This window comes from Copadichromis virginalis, linkage group LG7 (genome assembly GCF_057382275.1).
Source record: "Copadichromis virginalis isolate Kocher_CV1m ecotype Utaka linkage group LG7, C_Virginalis_male_GT1.1, whole genome shotgun sequence".
Taxonomy (NCBI): domain Eukaryota; kingdom Metazoa; phylum Chordata; class Actinopteri; order Cichliformes; family Cichlidae; genus Copadichromis; species Copadichromis virginalis.
This window is the reverse complement of record NC_140624.1, coordinates 21,907,094-21,927,963: the sequence shown is the minus strand read 5'-3', so window position 1 is coordinate 21,927,963 and position 20,870 is coordinate 21,907,094. Positions and strand designations below refer to the sequence as shown.

Genomic DNA, 20,870 nt, shown 5'->3' with positions numbered 1-20,870 from the left:
AGGAATGCAAGCGTGCACGGATAATCCCTGAATAAAGTTTTGATCTAATTAAAGTTTCCATTGTTCCTCATTGGCAGCGTCCCATCTTTATGGGCGGAAGATTTACTTGTGTAGGGTATCACAACAAACACAACGACTCTATGAAGTTCAGGTTCAAATATGTAACTTTCCTCATTTTCTATTTTTTCTTTCTTTTGTCTCAATGCGTCGTCTGTGTTTTTTGGGATCTTGGGACAGCATTTCTTGGAGTTTGGATAAGAACTCCGATCTTTGCCAAATCTTCCGTGGAAATCATGATGACAGTGATTGTTGTGGGCGAGGTCCTCGTCAACAATGGAGCAGAGCGTGTAGGCGTCCGCAGGAAGCTGTATTTGTCCGCTTTTGTTTTTGAGAAGATGTTTCCAGAATGTTCTTTCAGAAAGTCACATGGGCTGGAAGCTGCCATCCAGAACATGTTATGAAATATACAGATTTTTGATGGTGTTTGACCAAGGGTGGGACGGCTTATATAAAGTAAGTGAAAACCCTCGAATCCAAACATGATGGTTGCAGATTACAATAAAAATCTAGCTAACACAGATCCACTTAAAGGCTTGTATTGCCATTGAATCAAGGCGATATGTTGGCTGACGTGAAGCAGTACACTCCTGTCATTAAGGTTCCTTCATGCTCAGGATATTGTTTAGATTTTTTTTTAGGTTAAATATGACCATACCATGAGAATAAAGGCAAAATGAAGGGAAATTATTGCATTTTAAACACTGCATTATTTAAACTAATATCAATATGAACAAATTGCTTTTTCTATAGGAAACAACCTGAAAATTGAGATTTTATGACAAACACATGACTTCTCATAAATGAATGGTGTTGTTATGTATTACTTCCAAAGAGAAGGCACCACTCAGGAAACCAGTGGATTGGATGCCCCAAGTGAGCGAAGAAGAGTATCTCAGGAGGATCTGACGGTTGATTTTTGTGATGTTAGCAGTAATGTCTTATCTTAATGACCTTGTAGTACCATATCACCCTATTAGAGCACTTCGCTCTCGCTCTGCAGGCCTACTTGTTGTTCCTAGAGTATTTAAAAGTAGAATGGGAGGGAGAGCCTTCAGTTTTCAGGCCCCTCTTCTGTGGAACCAGCTTCCAGTTTGGATTCGGGAGACAGACACTATCTCTACTTTCAAGATTAGGCTTAAAACTTTCCTTTTTGCTAAAGCATATAGTTAGGGCTGGACCAGGTGATCCTGAATCCTCCCTTAGTTATGCTGCAATAGACTTAGGCTGCCGGGGGATTCCCATGATGCATTGAGTTTTTCCTTTCCAGTCACCTTTCTCACTCACTATGTATTAACAGACCTCTCTGCATTGAATCATATCTGTTATTAACCTCTGTCTCTCTTCCACAGCATGTCTTTTATCCTGTCTTCCTTCTCTCACCCCAACCGGTCGCAGCAGATGGCCCCTCCCTGAGCCTGGTTCTGCCGGAGGTTTCTTCCTGTTAAAAGGGAGTTTTTCCTTCCCACTGTCGCCAAAGTGCTTGCTCATAGGGGGTCATATGATTGTTGGGTTTTTCTCTGTATCTATGAAGCGCCTTGAGGCGACTTTTGTTGTGATTTGGCGCTATATAAATAAAATTGAATTGAATTGAAATTGAATTGAATTGAATTAATGTGCGTGTTGTGCCATACTGTTGTGATCAAGCAAGGGTGAGCCAAATGGTGGAGCTCTCAATTTACCAATCCATCTTATGACAGCTTAATTTTAATGGAGAGAGACAGAATATCAAAACGTGATTCAGTACTTGGTAGAGAAATCCTTTTTGGCCAGCACAGCAAGTTTCTTGTAGTTGCTCACCCGGTTTGCACACATCTCAGGAGGGATTTTGAATGATTCCTCTTTACAGAAACTCTCTGAATCCTTTAGGCTTCTTGGCTTCCACTTGGCAACTATAAGCCTCGTCTCCCTTCACAGTTTTTCTATAGGACAGAGGTCTGGAGATGGGCTATAGGCCAACCCAACCTTAATGTGCTTCTTCTTTAGTCACTCCTTTATTGAATTTGTGGTATGTTTGGGGCCATTGTCATGCTGGAAAACCAACCCATTATATGGAGAGATTATATCTCTCCATCTTCATTGGAGGACCTCCGGATCCAGCTGGAGGGGATAGAGTGTTAGTCAGAGGCCAATATAGAATACTCTTACCAGTCCACCCACACATTAACCCTACTTTGAATAAGATGAAAACAATGGATGGATTACTAGTTTCAAATTATGACAAATCTGTCATCAAATTAATGCCAAAAGGAACTGATCCCACTGCTCAGGTTTGCTCAGGACGTTACCTTTATGTGACAGAACTGATCATCATGTGCTTTGTGTTGCTGAGAGCCTCACTCTTCCTCCTTTGCATTCATACTCAGAGCCTTTATAAGCTGATTGTCTCCATGTAATGCAGACCTCCACGAGTGTGTCACTGTTTCCAGCTAGGGCTGTCAGTGTGACCTGCAGCTGATCTGATCTCCAGACACGTGTAATCTCACCTCATCAATTAATGACAGCTAGTGCGCCACAGCACTAATCGGTTACAAGGAGATGGGACAGGTTCTTTTGTTAGTCTTTGTTTCTCTAACATACTGACAGGATAGAATTGATGTCATAATTTTGCGGAACAATTTCTGCCAATTGTTTAAAGGATATTTAAAATAATATTTTTTAATTTATTTGTCTTCAAATAAGGAAAAAATATAAGTCAGGTTGAACGTTAATAGTAAGAGTTATAAGCAGATTGGACAGGTTCCTTTGTTACTCAAAGTGACTCTAACTTACTGACAGAATCAAAGTAATTGCATTGTTTTGTCAAACAAATTTTGCTAATTGTTTCCAGCAGAACTAAACAGTAGGTGTCTTCAAACAGAGGAAATCAGCATGTTGCCTATGAATATTTTGACAGTGGGACTGCAAGAGGTGGGAATTAATCTAACAGGTAACAGGACTTGGTGCTGGTTCGAACAGCTTGACCTGCTTTAGGTTTGCCATTAGCATGCAAGACACGGTAGCTAGTTAGCTAGTTAGCACTGCTGGGATGTAATATTTTCACAAGCTAACATGGGCTACATACATGAGTCCACAGGTACAGTACATAGTCAGAGCACTGGGGACATATACCACGTTTATATGAAAAATATACAGTATCCCTTGATAGTCTTCATATAGCTTAAAAAAGTGAATCCTTATGCAACACAAGCATGTTTTTAAAAAGGTCTCCTAAGCAGTGCAAGTCTGTGGTTGCCGGGGTGTTTCTCTTCTCTCTTAACCAATTACGGATCTCCTTACATTGGACCACATGGCTAAATAATGTAGAAGCTAATCCAATAGCAAGTCCAATAGTTCATTCACTTGCAAAGAGTTAATCCAGAAGCTGAAAAGAACATGGAACTGAAATGAATATATATTCTATTTATAAGTGAATTATATGTATATATATATATAAAATTCCTTTATAAATGTCTTTGGATATATAGCATGCTATATTTATAAAATATAATTTTATTGTGCAATTAGGTTTTAATCCACAAAAAATACTTTATTTCTACACATTTTCAATGGGAGCCAGAAATATGTTGACATTTATGATTAGTAGACTCCATTAAGTAGTGTTGCTAGCTGAGGTTGACGCAGTGAAGACAGAGTACTACTACGCAAAGGGTGAGCACTTTTGATTCTGTTGCAATTCAACTCATTACGGTTGCAAATTCAAACCCTCACAAAAAAATCTGGGAAAATCTTATTTCTTGACTTATTGACTTATTGACTTATTCTTAACAAGTTAAAATGAGTTTTAGTTTGACTTGCTTTTTTAAATACATAAAATAAGGCCGCAAAATGAATTTTAAATATCAAAATGGCCAGCAGAACATCACCAACCTTCATTTTTTCCTTTAATTTGTTTGTTCCTCAAATGATGTAGGCAGTATCTGGACTACAGGATCACGGGCCTCTCGGGACAGATGACGCAGTCTGCAGGAACTGTGTAAGTGGGTAATCTCTCAGCGGGCTCCATATCGACTGTGTATTCCGTTGCCTGAAGTGCCAAGCAAGCGGCTCTTTCTAAAAGAAGCCCATCTCGCCCCTCAGCTATGAGATTTATTACGCAAGTCCTGCTGCCCCATTTCCACTCACCCATGTACCCACACCACAGAGCATGACCTGGAAGGGCTGAGAAGACTTTTAGTGCAAAGATACCAAGTTTTAGTCCTTATTTCTGTTTTTTGAGCCTATAAATATTACATTAAGATCCAAGCACTTACTTTCAGTTTTTCCTCTTATTTCAAACCAGATGTGAAAATCTGGCACTAGAGCTACTGCCTGCAGAACTACAGTTTGATTAATATTTCACAGGCTTACATAACTCCATCAGTTAGCTTGTCACCATGAACCCGGTGCTACTACTATTACCCAACTCCATTAGACGAGCAGGAATGCGGCAGAACTTTTATTGTTTCTGGAAGAACACTTGATGACGTCCCTCCCGTCACAGCTTTATCATTTTATCGTGTCGTCAGAATTCAGGCCAGGAGGTGGGGGTGCAACTTTAATTAGCTGAGCATGCTGGACTGAGGATATAGAGCATTAAGAACACTCTTTAAGAAAAGTTGGAGACTTCGTCCTTTGTGATTGTACTTACTTTTTAATCATGAGGTTGAGATGAAGCTGATGAAGATTATATAAAAATGTGTTTTAAGGCCCCAGGAACTTTAAAATTATAATAATAATTAAAAAAAAATACAGTGATAAAAGTTTGACTTTACTTTTTGTAGCTGTATAACCTCTCTTGAGTTTTACTTGCCTCTCTCAGAGCCTGGTCCTGCTGCAAGGTTTCTTCCTCACTGCTGTCACCAATTGCTGACCCATAGGGCACTAACAAATCTTAATTTCATAGGACGCATGACTGGCATAAAACTGTTTCCACCTTAAAAAGTAAAACACCTTATTTGTTGAATTCCCAAAACTCTCATTGTAACGACTTTTTGCTTTTGTAGAGCTACTCCTATAGATAATGCAATAATGTAATAAGACTTACTGCTGAAATCTCTGTGTTATAAATGGATGGATCACTGAAAAACAATGTTTACTGACTTTTTTACATTAAAAGAAAGGTAGATTATTATGAAGTTGTGTTTGTTTGTTTGTTTGTTTATTTAACTGGTCCACCCCACTTCAGAAAAGAAATACAGTGATCCAGATTGCCAACAAAATTTTATATCTTCTTCTTTTGGGCATGCTCCAGCCAAACAGGCAGGAGAAAATGGAAGTGAAAACATGTTTTTATCCTGTTCCTTCTATAAGCATTAGTTAGTCGCAGCTGATGCTGATGTGAATATCTGTGCAGATACCGATAAACTGAAATACTGCAAACCAGTGTTAGCTTTTGCCATCATAATTTTTGAACCTTTTCTTCATAAATCTATGGCATTTATACTTAAGGGGAAGGTGATAACCAGTGGATCTCAAATCAGCCAATTTTCTGCTCAACCATCTCTGATTTGCCCATAAATTTTATTGTTTGCACACATGATTGCTGTGAATTTTTTTGCTTCATATATGGAACACATCAAGAGATATTGGAAAATGATCTGTCCAACTAGTTTCAGACCAAATGAATTCAATGTTTGAATATGAATATCTCAGAAGCTATTGAAGATTTAAGCTTTAAATTTGTACTACCCTTTCTTGTAATTAAAATGAAAGAGGATATAGGGATAACATAACATAAAATTCTTCTTCTTGTGAGGCCAAGCTGTTGTGTTTATATGGCATGTTTGGTAGTCTTATACAGGATGCTAACTCTAAACCTCTAACTCGCTAACCCAACCCTAACATGAATGCCATCAGTGCTACAGACAAGTATGTACACCACAGAGCATAACCTGAAAGGGCTGAGAAGACTTTTAGTGAAATAGTCCTCATTTCTGTTTTGTGGGCCAGTAAATATTACATTAGTATACAAACACTTACGTTCGCTCTTTTAAGCAAATGAGAGACGCTCAACAAGAAGATCCGTGTTGAGATGGAAAACCCCCGCTGTCATGTTGCCCATTATCTCTGACTGAGGTTTTAGGTTTGCTGAAGCCAACTGCCACAAAGCCTATGCTGAATTCGTTTGATGATGTCATGTTATAGAATGTACATACAATGTATTTTACTAACTTAACTATGTAAACATTTTAGAGGATAAATGTTATGTTATTTTGTCTCTGTTCTGTTCTTACGTTTTAACATTAGTGTAGCATAAGTTGAATCATTACGCCCATGTAAGGGTCCAATGGAAGACATTAACCCTGTATTGCCCCAACTAGATTTCATTTACCGGGATCCCTGTTGGAGAAGCATCTTTGAATAATTGTGTTATATCAACTCTGATGTATTTGCTGTAGCTCTGCAACAGATTTATGACCTGTAGAACATGCAACCCCTGTCTCAGTCTGTGACAGCTGCAATAGCATCCAGTCACCAGCAGTCAGGCAAATGGATGGATGTATCATGGTGGCAGTGTGTAGGAAATCTGGGGATTATGTCGGGGTATCAGCAGGGGGTCAGGCTGGTGGTCTTCTTGATGTAGTGGTTTACTTCTGAACTGGTGCCATTATATGAAATATTTGTCTACAGATTGGTAGACCAATTTTACATGAAAACTACAAGTATGGCTCTGTATTTTGAATCAAATATTCATATCCAGCTTCTGATAAAGCAACTCCAGCTTCAGTCACTGAGAAACATATCAAATTGCCATCCATGTACACACACACACACACACACACACACACACACACACACACACACACACACACACACACACACACACACACACACACATAAGTTCTACACATCATGTTTTATAATGCTCCCTCACCCACTCGGCTCAAAAACCCACCAAGCTCTCGGTCTTCTGGGCTTTTGAGTTAGTGTCGTCTACACTGAGCTGGTTTAGTCCTACAGACCTTGAAACTACGAGAAAGATGTGCAGCATGAAAATCTGTTGAGATATTTCAATTGCAACCTAAGTAGCCCACCATTGGATTAGCACTGCTGGTCACTACATTGTAAATATGAGCAGAGATTATGGAAAAATGAGACCTTGAGTTAACCTCCTCTGGAAATATTCCCACTATTTTTCCATATTTCTGTCCTTGTAGGGACATTTGTGTCGCACGAGCTTAGTACACGCTCATAACTTATATGTACTCTTAGTTACAGAGAAGGCACCAGCTCACAGTCTTTCACGTAATTCTCATGTAAGACAATGGAGAGCCAGCAGAGTTGCTTAAATTAGCACGCACTCTCAGTGGCCTTGTTGCCCTGTTTTCCTGTCCGGAGCAGTGAGCAAGTAGTGACTCTGGAGGAAGGGCAGGAGATCGTGGGAACCAGCATGTCACCACAGGCTGGGCCACGTCCCGAAGAAAACTCTGACAGACTCTGCAGGCTGCAAAGCAGGGGAAGAGAAACCGGAGGGGAAACTGGAGAACAATGAAGAAATTAATGTGACACTGCTGCTCGTATATAGGTCTGGGTGGGAACCCAAAAGTCTGTTGTCCCGGAGTCAGAGCCAGGATTTCTAAAACTCATTGACAAAAAATAAGCCCCAGTTCCCACACTGACCTTTCCCACGCCGCTGCTAGTATTGTATATTTATACTTGTGTTGTTGAACTGCTTCCCCTCTGAGTTGTACACTGCATGTTTGGCTTTCCTTATCTATGTGAACGTGCTTCGGCTGTTATTTTGAACTTGATCTCAGCTTTATTTACATCTCTCCGCCGCAGAGGTTTCTATGACGTTTGTGGCTGGGCCCGCAGTTGAAGAGAACAAGCAGTGCCCAAGGAAAAGTTTGGCCTTTTAAAGAACATTTTCACTTGTAAACCCTGCTTCTTGGAAGAGAAACTCCCACTAGCTTCCAGCCATCTTTGGACAGCAAACTCATAATATGCATTCTGCTACAAACAGGTTTATCAGACCTTCTTGCCTAATGCTGTGAGCTGAACTATGAAGCAAGTTCAGCGTACCCAGAATCATTTCTTCACCACTTAGCCTGACTGCTGATCTTAGGGTTAACATGGCTAAGCACTCACATAAAGGTCTTCATAAACTTGATACATCAATCCAGGATCTTCCGGTCTAGCTACTAGTGTGTTACATTGGCGGCACATAACCAATCACAAACATGGACCGACCTACTGCCAGATGAGCAGCTGATAAGCTATAACATCAGAAAATTATGAAGAGTTTAAACACAAAATATGAAAAATGCAACGAATAATATCGCTTCCAAGAATCTATTTTCTTACTGATGCTTTTTCTTACTGATCATGAAAATGATAAAGATACTAAAGCTCTGACAAGGCCCCGGAGTGCAGTGAGCTCTGTCATGAATACAGAACCACCGAGTTGTGTTTGACATCCAGCCAAACTGAACAAGAACAGCTCTGCCTGGCCAAAAGGTAATGACTGCAGTCTATTCAATGCTTTATACAGAGAGCAGATCACAGGAACCAAGACATGTGACCTTGGGCTGGAGAGGAAATTTAAATTCCTGGACAAGAACAATGCAAAACACAAAGAAAGACGACACTAGAGCGTCTTCGGATGTGATCCCTTTCACATTAAGCCTTAGAGTCTCAAAATATCTGTAAAAACTAAAAACAGTCAAGGTCTAATTCAAGAAAAAAAAAACATCTTCCTTAAAATCAAATGTTTAATGAAAATAAAGTAAAATACAGCAAATGCTGCTGGGTTGTGTTTTCTGATCACAAGAGACATGAGGAAACAAAGAAGTGGTGAAATTCTGTCAGAAAAATGTAGATATCAGACACACAGGTTCAAAATATTATTTATTACTAAGGGAAATCTGTCATAGTTACTAAAACAGCAGAGTCTACTTTTATTAGGATAAAAAAAACATACAGGAAATATCTTAAATTTTGTCAGTGTCGTCAAATTTGTCAGCACAACCAGTCTGAGGAGCATATGGTTCATGTGTTTATGGGATGTCTGTGTGACTGTGTCTGTCCTTGTTCTTTGTTCAGTGTTTGTTGAGTCTTTGGATCCTGTTTTGATTTTGTGATTCATTCGTGTATGTTTTTAGTATTCAGTATGTTTGTGTTTCTTGGTGTCTCCGTCTTATCTGTGTTAGTGCCTCCATCCCTCTTTGTCATCATGTTTCCCACCCATCCTTATATGGATGTATTCCAGTTTACATGGGGTGGCAGGTTTTCTCGGTGAAGATGAGTCTTGACTTTGTTTTTGTGTGATTGTCTGTTTCTGCACCTGATGTCTCTTCGGCTCCGGCTCATTTTGGACTGCCGGTTTTGTGCTAGACTTTTTTTATTTGCAGAAAACAAGTTAAAGGCTCACATTTCATTTTGTTTATTTCTCTGGTCTGCATTTGCGTCCTCTTTACAACACATCTCATGACAGCATCATATGTTTGTATAGCAGTGATGTTAGATGGTATTGTTAAGTCTTACAGTTTGAGAAATACCATCAATGTATTTGTCAGGCAAACTAACATTCAAACAAACATAGAAACTAAACTAAAACTAATCAATAAAGCCTAAACTGAAACAAGCTAACAGGAACTAAACTCAGTTGAAGACACTTTGAGAGCGCAAACCTCTGCCAAGGGCCCTCAGTCTCAGGGCAGTATTTACATATTTACATTTAAGGGAATTGTTCTGTATTTTCTGTGTATTCGTTTTTTTTATTTGTTCTTTTTAAACATACTTTAAGAAGTTTGCAGTCCATGAAAAACAAGTGTGAAGTGCAGGTTTTGTTATTCACCTTGTTAAGTAACTTGAGCTCTTAAACAATATGATACTACAGTATATTTCAAACTGGGTTCATTCTCTTCCAACTGACAATACTTTCTTTTAAGGTGTAACGCATTTGGGTTTCAACATGAAAGAAAGGCAGATGTGAAATGTAAAAGTGAGGTCAGAGGTCAAATATGGTCAATATGACATAATATTTAGCGTCTCCATATATATTTTATTTTCTATAAGGCTGTATGCTGCCAACACAAACAATAGCTGTAAGAAACATGGTTTTAAAACCTTGAAGGAGAGGTCAGACGTCAAATGTGACATCATATTTTAATCATTATGTGCAGGTTAGGGCTTTCTATATGTTGATAATGCACATCACTTGTAAGAATCATAGTTTTTCAGTTATAAGGCTTTTTGTCAATTTATGACCAATGAATCATTAAGTTGACCTTGAAGGCCTTGATGGATATAAAACTAATTTTAATGGATTATTAACATGACCCCGCTCTACAGCCTACATATTTTCTCAGAAGTCATTTGAAACTTTCCAAGCTATCGTGCTTATAGACAAGAAGAATGACACACACACACACTCACACACACAATACCAAAAACGTAACCTCCTTGGCAGAGGTAACTATACAATTGTACTTAGGCACTGATAGCATTTGGTTTCTGTTAAGGAAATATTAAAGTGTGCGTAAAGCAGAAAGTAATAGACGGGCCAATCATTCTTATATCTGTATTCACCCCCTAGAAGCTCATTTTGAGCCAACAAGAAGCTGCTATCAAACCAATTTAATGTGTTTTAAACCATCTGGCCAGGTTTTAATCATTAAACCCATCATCATGACCCAGTTCATCGATAATGAAATACTAAAGCCCTGACAAGGCCCCCAGGAGTGCAGTGAGCTCTGTCATGAATACAGAACCACCGAGTTGTGTTTGACATCCAGCCAAACTGAACAAGAACAGCTCTGCCTGGCCAAAAGGTAATGACTGCAGTCTATTCAATGCTTTATACAGAGAGCAGATCACAGGAACCAAGACATGTGACCTCGGGCTGGAGAGGAAATTTAAATTCTTGGACAAGAACAATGCAAAACACAAAGAAATAAAGTACTACTTTCTTTACGTCCTGAGGAGGCATTGCCTGTGTAAAGACATGATGCCTGTTATCTCAAGTGTTAGGGGCTTAAAATATGTCAGTTTGTATATTAACTGATAGTTTTTTGTTTTTTTTTTAAAGTGAACAAACCTGAGGCCTATTTCAACAAAAACTCATCTGTTTTCAGCAAAATGTAAAACACACACCTTTGACTTGTAAATGGTAAATGGCCTGTATTTGTATAGTGCTTTACTAGTACCTAAGGACCCCAAAGCGCTTTACACAACCAGTCATCCACCCATTCACACACGTGTGTCTGTTAATCCACAAACCTTTTACTGAGAATATAAACAGAATATTTTTCAAAAGGCAAATAAAGCATATATGACTTCGGGCGATATTGCCTGGATTATGTTTTCTGATAACAAAGATGAAATGCTGTCAGAAAAATGTTGATACCAGACATAGAGATTGAAAATAAAATTTGCTTGATGAATGAAGTTATAGGTTACTAAAACTAAACTTAAAAAAATCAAACCAAAAATTACTTAACTGAAATAAAATTTATGTAAAGCAGACTGTAAAAAAACTTGTTCAACTTTCATGCCAGGTTGAGCAAATATGACAAGTTGCACCCACAAAAACAAAGCTATCGGTCTAATCTGAACAGAAGGAAATCGTGGAGTTTCCAGATGGGCCTCATAAAACGTTTTTTTTTCTATAGCCAGCCCTGACATCATGGAATATCTTTCAATACTAAAACTGAGGCAATTTAATATCTGCGATTTAATGTAACATAAACAAGAAGGAATAGGAATCAAGAACCAGTTCCTGTGGCAAACTGGTTCCCAGTAGCTCCGTATCTTGGACTTGTTACCTATTGATTGCTCTAATCAGTTCCACTTTCAGTTGCACTAATCGGCAGATTTTAGTTAAGAGGATGAAAAGGGTGGTGCAGTCTACAGAACGAATAAGGACATTACTTTTACTTTTAGTCACAAACAGATGAGAGCTCGAATGTAAGAGAACCAACTGCATTACTAACACAACTTAGCTAGCATGCTAAGGCTAAGCTAGCCAAGAACCCAGAGTGACATTGAAGCCGAGTGAGTGCCGAGCCCAGCCCTGTAGCCTCAGGATTATACTGTTAAATGGTAATTATAAGACAGTGTGCTTCAGGTTACTTTACAGAGAAACGTGAAAGTCAAGTTGTGTAATGAATCATTTTTTCCCCTGCATTACATTTAAGAAACGTGTGATTATATGTAATAATTACTTTATGATTTACTGTATGATCCTGATCACAAAACTGAACATTTGACCACAATGCAGGCAATTATTTTGCAAGAATGTAATGTTTTTGATATGCTACTTAGCAATGGTGGTGACACTCAAAGTGGAGTCAGTGAGAGCCCAATGAGAATCAATAAGATATCAATAAGGAATTTCATTGATATGTGATATAGATAATGGAAGTGTAAATATTAAATTCTTATCAATTCTCTCCCTATAAATAAGCACGGGTAACCTCAGTGTTTTATCGGTTTCTTTCATAAATGGACTGGTTAAAGTTAGAACAACATTATATCCTACATCAGCACTCAGAAGCACAGAGGATCTTTCTTTTCAGATCTGGTTCATCTTTAAATAAAATGACCCCATGTAGACCTGTTGTGTATTTCCTGCTGTTAAACTGTGGCAGAGAATAGATAAACACGATGGCAAAAGGGCAGGAGGAGGACGTTCGGCGCTCCTGTGTGACCGAAAGCTTCCATGCTTCTTGTTGTGATTCTCTCCAGTGTTCGTTTAATCTCTTTGACAAAGCCTCTTGCAGGAAGCTATGCCAGATATGTCCGGCCCGTCATGGCTTTTCCAGCAACGCCAGTAAGTGAAGAATAACACAGTTTCACTGAACAAATCCCAATCGTCACAAACAAGGCCAAACTGAACAACAGAGGGTTTAACCAAGACCACGGTTGTGCCAACTCTGGGGCATTCTTTCCATATTTTGATTCTAATGAGTCATACAATGCCTGAGTGAATTTGAGCAAAACAAGGACTTCAGGGCCCAGATCTGCTATTTTGGTCTCCTAAAATATTTTCTTTTGGCCTGATTGTTGACAACCATTTAAAAATCATTTCCCTTAAGGGAGGCCTAGATTTTAGCACTGAAAGCTGTTTGGAGTCTGAAGTTGGAGGACTATAGCTTCACATTACAGTGATTTAATCTTAATTACACTCCAATCAAAGCTTTTCCTCACTCTGTAATTATGCAACTTCACAATCAACAACATCTGAAAATCAGCTTTGCTTTCCTAGTCTTTCCAGTATGCAGGTACGGGGTGTGCACCTGTAGTTTGTTTTTGTTCAGATGGCTGAAGCTGAAATGATCAAAGTTTACACTAAACTGGGAGCTGGTTCCACAGAAGAGACGCCCGGAAGCTGAAGGCTCGAGCTCCAATTTACTTTCACATACTCTAGGACAGCGGTCCCCAACCCCCGGGCCTCGGACCGGTACCATTTGGTGCCGGGCCGTGAGAGTTGAGGCTCAGGTGTGAAATGTATGGTTTTCAGGGTTTTTATCGGTTTTCAGCGTTATTTTGTTATTGTTTTTGTCGTTAACTTGGTTTTCCTGGGTGTTTTCATGTGTGTTATGAATAAATCTTCTTTTTTCAGTACCGGTACTAGTTTTATTTTGTTGTATTTATCCGCGACTCTAGGACCCACAAGTAAGCCCACAGGCTGAGAACAAAGAGCTGTTTTTGGGTGATACGGTATTATGATGTCCTTAAAATAAAAATAGGGCCTGATTATTCAAACCTTGTTTGTGAGGAGAAGGATTTTAAATTTCCGGGTTTAACAAGGAGCAAATGAAGAGAAGCAGTATGGGAGAAATATGCTCTCTCTTTGTAGCCTAGTCACTATTCTTGCTGCAGCATTTTAGATCAACTGAAGGCTTTTCAGAGTTTTTAGGACAACCTATAATAACATGAGTGAGTGAGTTTCACACACTTGACAGGATTTTTCTCATTTTAGACATATTGTGCAACACAAGAAAGCAAGAAAGATATCCTGCATATTTGTTTAACATGTGCATTGAAGGTCAAAATTGACTCCAAGATTCCTCACAGGAAGCCAAAGTAATGAGATTCAGAGCAAGTATTTGGTTAGACACATTGTTTCTAGGATCCTCTCCTTTCTTTCTTTCCCTTTTTCATAAAGAGATTTTTACTCAATGTTTCAGGGTGTTTACACTCCTTGTGGAAGAAAACTGTAAGCACACCATCAAATACTATACATCGAAAGAAAGATGTGCTGGGCATGGCTCTTGGAACAGAAGCTGTTTTTGGTTCACAAGCATTTTCCCACTCCTTTCCTCTCCTGTTATCAACAGGAAAGCTGTGAAGCCTAATATTACTTCCCATGTTTCCTTTCTACTCACAATTGCAACCTAAAGCAACACAGTGTTGCATCGTTCAAGGACATTTCATATGCTGCTCGTGTATATTAATGAGCTATTTATGTGCTTCGTATTCGGGGTACATTTATGATTCAAAGCAAATCTTTAATCTAAATGCAAAAAAGGTGAACAGTTCCTGTTAATTTTAACTCAACAGACCGCACCTGTCTACAAACGTGTTTAGAGCGTTGGCTTTGCCACAGGAGCAGCGTGATATTAAAACACATCCCTACTCTGTCTACAGAGTGCAGCTGCTCTTTATTACTCTGCTTCTCTAAAAGAAAAACAGTGGTTACTGGATATAACTCCAGATCTATGAGTAGCCAGTGTCACTGGAATCCAGAACTCAGGTAGATGATGATACCCCATGAAGGTAGTGAGAGGTACTTCATTTTATTTTTTGGAAACTATCCCATGATGCAAAATCTTCGTGCAAACGATGTTTCAACACAGCTAATCAAACATTTATTAGTCATAAAACTTATTTAGGCAAAATTTAGCCGTCTTACACTTTTAAAACCTCGCTGGTGGATTTCTTATGCTCATTCCTGTTTTTGACTAGAGGATGAGGAGCCAAAACCAACTAATTAAATATATTAAATTATTAATTGAATGTCTCAATAATTAACTACAATTACAATTTTGATTAAAGCCAAGTGTGGCACAAATGCCACCAGCTGCTGACAACTTTAAATTCCTTTAACTAGAAGTGTCCTTTAATTGTGTTTAGAGGTGAGGAGCAGGAGCACAATCACATCTTTGTATGTCTGACACACATGACAATGAATGTGTGTTACTTAATTCTCTATTTTTTTCCCTTTTTAGGCTCCGTAGTCACTGCTCTGTGGCAGTTTGTCTGACAACTGCTTGCACTGACTGCATAAGCAGAGAAATATTCTGACGTAAAAACAGTTGTGCAAAAGTCTTGAGCCACCCCTCATTACTTTATTTTGCATCCAATGGACCAGATTCTCTAACTTTTTAAAGGTTCTCTTGACCAACAGTCCTCCAGGTTTTCTAGAGATCTTTCAAAGTTTTTCTTTGAACACCTCCTTGTACCATTTTGACTGTATATTGTAATATGCTCTTCATTTTACGCCACCAGCAGCCTTGACATGTCAGGATTTCACAACGTGGATTGCTATGGTGATGGAGCCGCTATTCTGCTCTCTGTGGTGCCGCACTGAGCTTCACACTCTGGTTTCAGTTCCCTGCGATAACAGCAGGCAAGTCGCTCCACCTAGTGCTCACAAGAAGAACTGCGTGACTTCATAAAAACCTTGTGTTAAAACCAAACCGATCTTTTATGTAAATGCATTAAATACATGAGCTTCAAGGAGACCGCAATGAAATGTACACATCAGTTTAACAAAAACTGAAACCTTTATTTCAGATTTCATTTCCTTTTTCTTACAAAAAAAGTGCACCTTGGAATGCTCGTTGTTAAATGGACCCAGTATGTTGTCACGGTTGCTTGAAGTTGATCCTTTTCTGGTGCATTAAGACAGCAGCCACTGAATTACCCCAAACCCCTCCCCCTGGACCACAGAGCCGAGTGTTAAAACGAGGTTGCCTGCACGATTTCTCCTTAAACCCACCCACTTGCCCCCTCCTTCCCCAGTCCGGCTCTCTTAGTTAACCTTACAGCAGCGCTCTACTCCTTGGCGACTGCGAATGGCTTCTCCACTTCAATTTTTCCACAGTCGTGAATGATGACATCTTTCAGAGGTTTGTCACGCCCGTCGGTCTTTGTTTCCTCGATCTTCTTCACCACGTCCTAGAAGATAAAACGATGAACGTACAGTTACATTTTCCCCCTCAACAAGACAATAAGTACATAAAATCAATACAGGGTTAATTTGAAAGAAATGTACTCTTCTTTTGGTCAAAGTTGAGCAATGTACAGTTTAACCCTGAACTACAAAATAAAATTTTTTGAAAGCTTAATAAAAACATTTGCATAACTTTATATATTGCTACATGCAATTTATGGCCTACAATGCATAGTGCACTTTATTTACAGTTTAAAGAACAAAGTACAGTACTGGAGTAATGTCCTTAATTGTCCATATCTAGAAGTTTAGAAAAAAACACACACTGTATGATAAATTATAAATTATGTTGTGCTGCTTTGATGTGCAGAGCACACAGTGGTACCACTTTCTACCTTGCATTTACTTTTGATCTCACACCCAGACACGTGGAAAGCTACTAGCAGTTTTCTACTCTTTGAGCACTCAAAGCACTTTCTTACTGCAAGCCTCATTCACACAAACATTTAGTGCTTTTTGTGTTTGTTTTAAAAGCCACACTCACACACACACTGATGATGCCTCAGAAGAAACTCAGAGTTTAGATATCTTGCCCAAGGATACTCTGACATGCAGACTAGAGAAGCCAATGAGGGATCAAACCGCCAACCTCCTGATTAGTATACAACCCACAATCTCCTGAGCTACAGTTCCCCCATCGGGTCAGTAAGCTGGCTCAATGATCTCATGTAGTCTGTAGCGCCCCATTCTGGTTTTCTTAAAGTTTGTGAAAAGAAACCAAACTACGGGAAAAGCAACAAGTTTAGAAACTCAAACCGACTTCGTATGAAAGCATCGACTCAAAAGGACACAGACAAGCTCGCGCCAGCCTGCCGAGAATTCCAGGCATGTCTGGACTTGCGTACATCCGCAGTGACTCCTTGGCGTCACAGATGCCTAAACTGGGTCAAAGATCTGGGAACAAAGGCGGCAGCAGCAGCAGCATGCAACTGTTATTTATGTTTGCACGGGCTCACCTACAAAAACTCTATACAGTTTAGGCAGATTTTACTGACTGGGGCTGTTTTAGTTGTCTCGGCTTAAACTTAACAGCACATATGTGTGCCTGATTTATAAGAAGGGAAATAATTTTATTGCAATTATTTTATTTTCCCCAATTGCTAAACCTGAGTAAGAAATTGAACAATAAACTGATCAACTGTCTGTTTTAGTAGCTCAGATCAGCTCCTAGAATTCATATTTCAGGTGATAATTTCCCCTGAACCCCTTCAGCCATTTACATGACTGTGTCACACTCACCATGCCCTCCAGGACTTTTCCGAACACCACGTGCTTCCCATCCAGCCATGGAGTCTGAACTGTGGTGATAAAGAACTGGGAGCCATTGGTGTCCTTGCCAGCGTTGGCCATGCTGAGCCAGCCGGGCCCGTAGTGCTTCAGCTTGAAGTTCTCGTCAGGGAAACGGTCTCCATAGATGCTCTTGCCTTCAAAGAGAAAAAGGTTTATATATTAGCCATTTCCACTCCCTCCCTGCACTGACCTTTGCAACTCATTTGAATGGCCTGATTGCTGCAAACGCTTATCTTCACTTTAATTATTCAGGAACGCTGAAAGCAGTCGCTCTCGGAATGAACTCGACCAGTAAAGCCACAAAAATGGTAAAGGAGTGTTTGTGAGCTGAACAGGCTCTTAGCACACAATAGATATGTTGATGCCGACTGTCTTTGGATTTGGCTAGAATTGAATGAGTAACCTTTTACTTGCCAAACCAATGTGCTAACCACACTATGGACAGAGAGACTTAACTATGTCGGCAGATTGTGATTACGTGCCTAACCCCAGCCCTGGTACATTGTAAGCCCAGGACAGTGAAAATGCAAATTAATTCCTGCTAGAAAAAAAAAAAAAAAAATCTGTCAAGTCCTGACGTCTCACCTCCAGTGCCGTCTCCTCTGGTGAAATCTCCACCCTGGATCATGAACTGCTTGATGACTCTGTGGAATTTGCTGCCCTTATATCCAAATCCTTTCTGTTCAATTGCAAATTACAAAAAATTATCATGAGCACCACTTGAAACATCTGAAATGAATGAGCAGAGAAATACTGATTTTAGTTTCTGCCCATTTTGACCAAATCACCTCCTTCAGTTTATTCACAAATAAAATGGTCAATGGTGACAAAAGAAATGGCTTCTCACCTCTCCTGTTGCCAGGGCAGCAAAGTTGTCAACTGTTTTGGGAACGGTTTTCCCAAACAGTCCGATGACAACCCTTCCAACGTCTTCATCACCAATTCTAATGTCGAAGAAAACCTATTAAAAATACATTTAAAAAGGCAGTTAATAAAATCATTTTACACATGTTTTTGTTTGTTTTTTCAAAAAAATTTTTTTAATGGATTTCCATCCATCCACATTCTTCTGCAGGCATGACGGTAGTACTCCAAGCAGAGTAACCCAGCGCTCACTGTCCCAAGCTACCACTGCCATGATCTTCAGCAGGACACAGACAGACAGCATGTCCTCCGTCCGGCCAGAGAAGGAGGCGTCCAAATGCTTTAACATTTGCATCATTTTAGGCAAATGCAGCGGCTCAACTCTGAACCTTACGTTCCCTGCCCCCCAGTTCCACTATTCACCAGAAGACTGGATCCAGAACTCAAGCTGTGTGTGGAGGTGAGCCCAGCTACATCTAATTTTAGTTCTCAATCTCTTGAACTAGCTCTGCCTCCTTCCTGGGAGAGGTGATGTCCTGATTCGTGACCCAAGAACCAGGTTACCAACCCAGGATCAGTGCTCAAAGCCCCCTCCCCCCCTCCACAGCTTGAGCCAAGTCACTGATATTTAACAAAAAGTAAAAACTGGTGGGTCAGAATACTTAAATAGGTAGTTTATGTTCTCCACAACACTGAGAAGATTAAACTCCATGTAATTTAATGAACTGACAGCTGCAACCTAACCTCCCCGAGTAGTTTTCCTGCAGACACTTCCATGTGAAATTATAAGACTTTTAAAGACTGCTCATGTAAGCAAAGCAAGAGGAATCATTAGACTGAAGTTTTTTGTGCCTTTCTTCCCTTTGAGGTTGTCAAGGCACTTGCAGTTATTTGGTGGTAGGTCTGAAGAACACATTTAGTACATTTTTCTTCATCTAATGACCAAAAACAGCAAAATGCAGATTTTGAGTCTGGGGAAATCTCGCTACTGAAGGACAATTTTAATTTTCAAAATATCCCTGGTGTTTGTTTTTTTTTGTTGTTTTTTTGGTTGAATATCAATCTTATAAGACCTGCAACATAAAAGTCCCGATGGTTAATGTGTGAAGTCGTATAAAGACTAAAAGGGTTTCCCCCCCTCATTTTGTATTATAGTATAAAATATAACACCGAAATATCGTTTCAGCTGGCTTCATTATTGCGAGAAGTCTAACTAACATGTTCAGCAGTTTATTTATTCACCTACGACATCCTTTGATTGCATGATAAAACCACGGGAGGAAAAATCTTGCTTAAATTCAACTCTGACCTATGACACCACATATTATACATTTATCTAATAATGAAAGCAACTACTTGATGTTACTTATCGGGTTTTATAGTGAGTCTGTTCCAACACGATGGCTCAGTTAACGGCCAGTTTAGAGCCTTCTTCAATCTGTAGACGTGGACAAACCAGACACAATATGCCAGACAAAAACACCCGAACCCCACACAGCTGCAGTTTTATCTCTTTATATTAGATAAATAAATGAACAGATAAGGAAAAGCCAAAGAAAGGTGGGGCCATTTATGAACAATGTGTTTGAGATAGTTAAGATAAAGGCCTAACATTCTTGGCGAGCTAGCTCCATGATCTCCATGGACAGCTAGCTCTGGGATATTAGTCCATCAGCGTCAGTTTAGTCCTGACCTCACGGAGTGCTCTATAAATGCAATCACAGCTGATATCGGAAAAGCTTAAACGTCTGCTAGCTTAGCCAAGCAGACGGCGTCCTGCAGGCCAGCTTGGTTGTGACGTGGCTTTATAAGCTGCAGCTTCCCGTTAGCATCAGTGCACAGCGAGAAATAAGAGCAAAGATTTCTGCTAAGGCTAACACCCACCTTCGCTGTTACTTTGGGGCCTTTCTTCTTCTCGTCAGCAGCCGAGCCATTCGGGAAAGCGAGAAAAATCAGGGATCCCACAATAACTGTAACAGCTATGAGGAACTTCATCTTTCTCTCACAGAGTCTAACCATCAACGAGAAAAAAAATTAACAGCCCGGGAACGGCCTGTTAGCGATGCTACGTTTATAAAGGGCCGGGGGGAAGGAGTGAGTGGGTATCCGGGGGTGGAGACTGTGGAGGCGCCCTCTCCAAAGGCTACAGGCCGGCTCGACCACACAGGGGCGGAGTTTCAACCCTGCGCAGAGACGCACGGAGCTTTGATTGGATCACGTACCGGATAAGCCAATCAAATGTAGACGCGTAACATTCATTTTTTTTTCTTTTTTGAGTGTTCAAGTATTCCTAACAATGGAAAAGAAATGTTTCCGTAAGAAACGTATGGACGATGGGTTTTCTTGTCCTTACACAGACCAGTTTCTGCCAGGCTCACTTTGTTACCGATATCATTCATCATAAACAAGGTTTTATACCTGCAGATAAAAATACAAGTTGCCTTAAAAATGTGTTTTGCTTTGTGTTTTTCAGTTTTAAGTTTTGTCATATGCAAGT

The 20,870-nt window shown here is 39.7% G+C and overlaps 1 protein-coding gene across 1 annotated transcript; it reads right to left on the bottom strand.

The window, feature by feature from the left end:
* Nucleotides 1-15,751: 15,751 nt before the first annotated feature.
* On the bottom strand, nt 15,752-20,490 carry ppib (peptidylprolyl isomerase B (cyclophilin B)). Its single transcript, XM_085462487.1, has 5 exons — nt 20,258-20,490; nt 18,357-18,470; nt 18,095-18,188; nt 17,459-17,643; nt 15,752-16,164 (listed from the first exon to the last, which is right to left on the bottom strand). The coding sequence occupies exons 1-5, from the start codon at nt 20,390-20,392 to the stop codon at nt 16,042-16,044; spliced, it is 651 nt and encodes a 216-aa protein (XP_085318613.1). The 5' UTR covers nt 20,393-20,490; the 3' UTR covers nt 15,752-16,041.
* Nucleotides 20,491-20,870: the final 380 nt, after the last annotated feature.

Excerpts from the sequence above, each read along its gene's own strand:
- ppib (XM_085462487.1), bottom strand. The coding sequence starts at position 20,392 with ATGGTTAGACTCTGTGAGAGAAAGATGAAGTTCCTCATAGCTGTTACA. Across the intron at positions 18,189-18,356 it reads CTGCCCTGGCAACAGGAGAG|AAAGGATTTGGATATAAGGG; the intron begins GTGAGAAGCCAT and ends GCAATTGAACAG. Across the intron at positions 17,644-18,094 it reads CAGAGGAGACGGCACTGGAG|GCAAGAGCATCTATGGAGAC; the intron begins GTGAGACGTCAG and ends TTCTCTTTGAAG.